This window comes from Botryllus schlosseri, chromosome 8 (genome assembly GCF_051294905.1).
Source record: "Botryllus schlosseri isolate E-star chromosome 8, Bs_hap1, whole genome shotgun sequence".
In the NCBI taxonomy this organism is placed as follows: Eukaryota; Metazoa; Chordata; class Ascidiacea; order Stolidobranchia; family Styelidae; genus Botryllus; species Botryllus schlosseri.
In genome coordinates this window covers 14,711,878-14,718,261 of record NC_137243.1, presented here as the reverse complement: position 1 = coordinate 14,718,261, position 6,384 = coordinate 14,711,878, and the positions used below count along the sequence as shown (strand labels likewise).

The following is a 6,384-nucleotide window of genomic DNA, read 5'->3' as shown; positions in this document are numbered from 1 at the left end:
CAAATGTCCAATAACGCATTTACACTGAGATCTACATGACTGTTATGATAGTACTACTGTACTACTAGTAGTTGCCATTTTGCATTAACGCCTATCTTACGTGGATATTGTGAAAGATATTTCATGGGATTCCTGCAACTGCAAGCAAGAGACCTTCAGCTGTCGTCCAATGCAGCAACCTGGATAGACATACGTTCCTATTTGCACGCCTAACGCAATACGCCTGATTTCGTTATGCTCAACTTTTACATCTAATAATAAGCATGAATCTGACAATACGATGAGTTTTCATTCAATAATTTATCACATTGCTAGCGCGCCGTAATCTGCAGCAGCACGACAATGCCGCTTGTTAGAGACGAAGTATGTCAAGCCGTGACCTAGGGTGACGCAATATTTACGTCATTCGAATTGCGAAATAGCACTCTGGTACAGTACAGTTTGTCGAGTGCAAAACGGCGTGAGCGCTGGTAGTAAATGCATAACAGCTTTTTCACTTCTTCCAACTAATGCATGGTTGACGATCTACCTGCTTTGCCAGGCTAGTCCTATAGTGAAAATGCTAATAGCTCTCGCGGTCGTGCGAACGGACAGCAAACGAGAAAGCTATCACGTCGCACCAGTTATGTAATAGGAAACCCGAACTATCTTATTTCGTTGTCGTGCATACGCTTACCCGGAAATATGCCTTGAAGCAAATTCGGGCATCAATATTATCAACTTTACTACACCTTTGGCAATTAACTGTTTCGAGATCTAGGTACTTGAGTAGGCTAATATAGTCCCTCGTGAACCGCGTACTATTTATCTTGGGTAAATCTAATAAAAATGACTAGCCGGCCTATCAGTGCGACGTTTAATTCTTTGTAACGTCTATGGTGGGGTCACGATATTTCGGAATAGGGAATGGAGGACACTTTTTACAAATCATTGAAGTTAGATTACCGGAAGTAAAAACAACTGATTTTAAAATTTTGACTGGAAATCCCGAGAAAAGGTCATCATTTCGTTTTCGAATCGACTCCCGTATTGTAAACTTTTTAACGATACTCCTGTGGTGTCGACTAAAAAAGGTCTTCATTTCAACTCGACTCCCGAATTATCCACTTCTTAGCGATAGGTTACTGCTGTGGCATTGACTACAAGAAATAAAAGAGGTCATTTTTTCAGTCCCACTCCCACACTCGAGCGTCCGCATTACACATTTCTCGCCATTTATGTTTTTTAGTTGACCCTGTCCATTAGCCTAGCTGTCAATGGTGGACGAATTTCCATAAAGGACGACATTTTCGATTTCCTGAAAAAGGGGGACAAATCTTCCGAAAGGAGGACATATGGTAACCCTATCTAATAGCCAATAGATGGTAGCTATATTAAGCTGGGGCAATGATAGAAGAAAACATGGCAAGAGATCAAGAACATTTATTGATGAAAAAACAATCAAATTAATGCTTACATGTAGCAGGTATTGCACAATTAATACTACAAGCCGTTTCCATGCGATGTCATCAACAAACAGTGCGAATATTGCAGGTTGGTATAATAGCAATATCCATGTAAAAGCTGACAGACAACGCAATCAGCAGTGCATGAATCAGATCATTTTACATAGTCATAGATATATTAGTGTTGTGCTCTAATATTTACGTGAAGTCGACGAATAAACACTCTATAGCTTGCAAGAAGTTTGCAAATTACTCATGTCATACGATCGGACCACTTCTTGTGTCGAGGTAATCTCCATCTATGGACACTACAGAGCTTTCGTTCATAACAATCCAGAGAACATTATCTATATCATTAGCAGACATATTGTGTTACTGATTTGTATGTTGATCATTTGGAGTACTGCATGATACATTCAGTATATAATATATATCCTTGTATATATCAACACGATATGTTGCTCAGTATGGATATTAATGAATACGGCCGAACATAGCGCTTGGCTTCCACAATCCTGTTGCCATTAAAAAGCATGAAATGAACTGTGTTGATAACAATGGCAATAAAAATTGTTGCATAACAAAGAGATTTACTGCAGGCGATCATCATTTCAGTGCTATTAATCAAAGTAAACGACGCTAGTCAACTGCAGCGAGGATCAAAATATTTTCGTCGGGGCAGCCACAGAGAGTTTGAAATCTTGCGGTTTCATTTCCCCCGATTTCAACGATAACGTTCTGATTTTTGAAGTGTAGCTGTCCACGTCTGACGTCTGTAAAAATTTTGGCACAAGGTAACATTACTAACGTCTTGGCACTAATAACGTGATAATACAGTTTGCATCAGGGTGTTTCAGACCGCTCTCGAGTTCTGTAGTAAAATCGACTTCTAAAAAGCTCGAAATGGTCAGTTCACACAGAGGTCAAATTGGTCAGTATTGAAACTAGGGTATATGGACGGGGTGGTGACATACATCATTGCAACTAACACAAAATGACTAATAACCAGGCCTCCTCAAATTTTGTAAGCTGAAAATAACCGAAAATAAGCTTCTAGGTGCATTTTGTTTGTATTCTAGGCACGCCAGATTTATGAAGACATGCCAGTGACACTACATAGGGGTGATTTCATCAGGTTGTTCTGCCATTTTGCAAACAGGCAAAAATAGAAGACCGAAAAAAAGAAGAGGGTTTCGAATGTTTTCAAATTTACTAAGGTAGCATTTGACATCAATTTATTACGGTCAAGTATATGTGTATTACATTGTGTAAATGCTGATTGGAACTCGACCCCATAGTATTTTCTGAACTGAACAATTGGCCCAAACGCTCATCAACTCACATCGCTAACCCATTAATATGATCGTAGGAACGGAAAACATTTGATTACAACTGGACAGGCAGACGGGAACAAAAATAGCCGAAGGAAAATAGAGATAGCGTTACTCTCAATGCATATCTGAAGATAGCTCCACTCTTGGAGGCAGGCGTGTAGCCAGTCGAAAAATAAGGATGAGGGGGGGGGGTCGATTTTTTTCGAATTTACTAATATAGCATCAATTCATTAGGGTTAAGTACATGCGTAAATGACGATTAGACTATCTCCTCGCGTTGACGAAATTGCGCGTGTGATAAGCTTGCCAACGAGTCTGGAAGTGCTGTCAATTAGTGAGTCCTTGATCTCTCGTGAACAATTAAATACGCATGCTTATCAACGCATAACACGTGGCCTCTGCGTCGATTTGGGCAAGTCTAAATGTACAATTGAATAGTATATTCATATTGAAATGAACCCGAATATTTTCGGCTGACACTTGTCAGCAACTAGTAGAGAATTGGAAAGAACATTGTATATCAACAATCGTATCACAAAATATGACGTCACCGAATTTCATGCTGGTGACGTCATATTTTGTGATACGATTGTTGATATACAATGTTCTTTCCAATTCTCTACTAGTTGCTGACGATTACCCCTGACAAGTGTCAGCCGAAAATATTCGGGTTCATTTCAATATGAATATACTATTCAATTGTATATTGAAGTTCTGTACCTCCAAGAAGCTCTTCAAGTGTAAATGTCCGAGTTGTTATGGAATCTGTTCTATAACGGCACCGATGTCAGGGGATTCAATTTTAAACCTTTCTCATCTTTTATAACTCAAGCCTTGACACACATCTTCTGATCAAATACGTAAGTTCAAACCTTGGTACCTGGGCCGCTCATGACAGAATCGAGCTTTGATTTGTTTTAACCCACCTTGTTGGCTTCCGAGTACTCTGCCACTGGAAAAGCGAACAGGGAACCGTCCTTCCTAAACACGCCCTGATTCTGAGACGGCGCGCCGCCCTTCGTGGCCTTTCCATTGGCAAATATTTTGGACACGTTGTTGACTTGTCTGTTACGATCGACATATTGCTTCCGCTCCTTCAGTACGCATTTCTCTAACGGCTTCAACTCCCCGGCCGCTGTCCCAGCACGCGTCTTTTTCCGGGTCCTCCGTGGCGACTCGTACAGGCTGGGCTGGGTCTCATACACGGCTGGCGACAGACTCGGGTCGAACTTCAAACAGGATTCGTGGTAAACGGTGCCGGACCTATGAAGGTGAACGTTGATTTATTTTGTAATTCACACACTGGAGTCTGGCTGGACAATATTGGTTATAATAACAGCCAGAACTCTGAGTTGCAATTTTGTTTTCAACGAGTTAGTAACAGAAGGCCAGAGTCAACACCATAGCACTGACTGAGTCAAACATCCAAATATTTCAGCCAGATACTGCGTCAGTAATAGAAATTGAGTCACGAGTCCGATCGGCAATTTCGAGTCTTGGTGGAGCCGCATAAAAATTTGTGTGGAAGAAAGACAGGAAAAAACTACTGTGGTAGTAGTGAATTGCCAGACTTGTCATCCTGGCTAATTTAATTCCAAATCCTGGCAAGCTCAAGATCATCTCCTGCAATTACTATACAGAGGTTGATAAAAAAAATCCCTCATTGAAATGATGAACATTTCTATGTGGAGCATTGATGATGGCTATACCGTTTGTACCGCTTTCCGAACATGACAAATATTGTCCACAGCGGCCACGGACACCACAAAAGATATCATAGTTGGCCTTAAATTCAAATAGCAGTGTAGCACGACTAGTCCAATTGCTCAACTTGTCCTAGTTACTGGGTTTACTCGCTGTAGAATCTCTCGAAAACGTCTCATAAAAATAAAAGACTACAAAAAATCTCACCCAAATACAACTATGTTACGATTCTTGTCGTTAGTGGTACCAAGAATACTTTGACGGCACGCTGCGCAAAACTGCGACCTTGGCGCCAATCCGCGGCTGACTGATTTCTTGAGAGAAACCAGCGATTCGTGACGGTCCCTGTCAAAACGTAAAGCTTTAGCGATGTTCAGGACCTCGCGAAACGGATTCCCGTTACCTCGAAAGTAGACTTAGTGTGGTGTCGAGCAGCGTTCTCTCGTATTGATAGCTCTCGAGCATGCCAAGAAGTATGTCCTTGATCTCTCCGAAATTTCCGGTATCAAATGCGGGGTCCTGAAATTGTTTCAAAACACGAAAATTGCAAATTCGCCTTACTTAGGAAAAATCCGGCGACACAGAAGTATTGGCGTACGTACTACTACTCTAGTTTGGTTTTGCTCATTGAGCTAGTTATGATGCTCATTGGTGCGGTTGTTTTAAAAGTACCTCCACGCTTATTTTTGAAGCGAAACTACTCACCCTTTACCTACTAGATTTTCTCAAGTAGAAAGAAGTGGTGGGCAGATTTTTGAAACTTACCCTAGCAAAATCATTATGACAACTGGATCATGTAGACCTTGTACGACACCGATGGGTTATTATTTTGTCGCTATCAGTCGTTGGTCTGCGTCATCCACAAACAATGAACATACACAATGCGATCTTTAAAACTGTGACTGTTAACAAAAGTCTCCGAACCTAGGGTTGTAACCAACTCACAAGGTTCCGAGTCACAAGTCAATTTGACTTTCATATTTTGACCCGAGTCAAGCCTAGTCATTTTAAATTCTCTGGCGGGTCAAGCCCGAGTTCAAGTCAGGGAGAAAAGGGTGAAGTCTGAGTCATAGTGTTAAGACCCGAGTCCGAGTTTACTGTTCCGTATCGAGTTCAAGTCAGATTCAACTCATTTCTGTGAAACTCTTGGGTGATATCGAAGATCTCGGATTCATAATACACAAAACATTCACACTCTAAACATGTTTATTCAATCAGATAAAGACAATTTCAGGGCTCATCCGTCCTGATATACGAGCCCCGAATCAAGTCCTATAGAATGGGTCGAGTCATACGCAAAAACTCGTAAACATGCCTCAAAATCCACATCGCACAGCCAAGCGTTGGCATGCAATTTTTCCATCGACCAGCATTTAATCGACAACCCGGCTTGTGCCTTGGAAGTATTCTGATAGCATGTTTTCAGTAATATCCAAGGGTAGATCTATATTTCATCTAACAGCTTTGAAATCCACTTTTATCAAACTAAACAACCCCATTGTTTGTCGCCACAAAGAATTTTTGTATAATCTTAAAATCTCCCACTAGCTGTCGTTGCTTAGCTGTTGTTCGTTACGTGCTCTTATTCTGTGTTGCTGCATTGTCTCACTGTATTGGTATTCTGTTCCTCACGCGCACTACAGTTTCAAGTTGCTATATACGCTGCACTGTTGCTATGGTTTAATTTCCATTCATGTTATTTACAAATTTTCATTATTGCGCCACAATTCGTCATTTGGTTTTGAATCCAACTCTGTTCTATATCCTTTATTGTGCTGGTTGCTCTTTATAAGAGGCACGCGAAAAGTTTTTCTAGTCAATAAAAATATGAATGTACTGTTAAAAGCAATAACTCGATTACAAGTCAAGTCAATACACCAAGTGACTTGAGTCGAGTCATT

The 6,384-nt window shown here is 40.8% G+C and overlaps 2 protein-coding genes across 2 annotated transcripts in view; one reads left to right on the top strand and one right to left on the bottom strand.

Moving 5' to 3' along the window:
* The window catches only part of LOC145444240 (CCN family member 2-like), a 288,076-nt gene that overhangs the window by 93,546 nt on the left and 188,146 nt on the right, over positions 1 to 6,384 (top strand). The window lies entirely within an intron of this gene.
* LOC145444211 (vacuolar protein sorting-associated protein 8 homolog) overlaps positions 1,408 to 6,384 on the bottom strand; it is a 153,450-nt gene continuing 148,473 nt past the window's right edge. Inside the window, exons 33-36 of the mRNA XM_080322147.1 lie at positions 4,887 to 5,002; positions 4,691 to 4,828; positions 3,706 to 4,042; positions 1,408 to 2,218 (exon numbers count right to left, since the gene is read on the bottom strand). Of these exons, the coding sequence (XP_080178273.1) occupies positions 2,105 to 2,218; positions 3,706 to 4,042; positions 4,691 to 4,828; positions 4,887 to 5,002 (705 nt within the window). The 3' untranslated portion in view covers positions 1,408 to 2,104. The remainder of the gene's footprint in view (positions 2,219 to 3,705; positions 4,043 to 4,690; positions 4,829 to 4,886; positions 5,003 to 6,384) is intronic.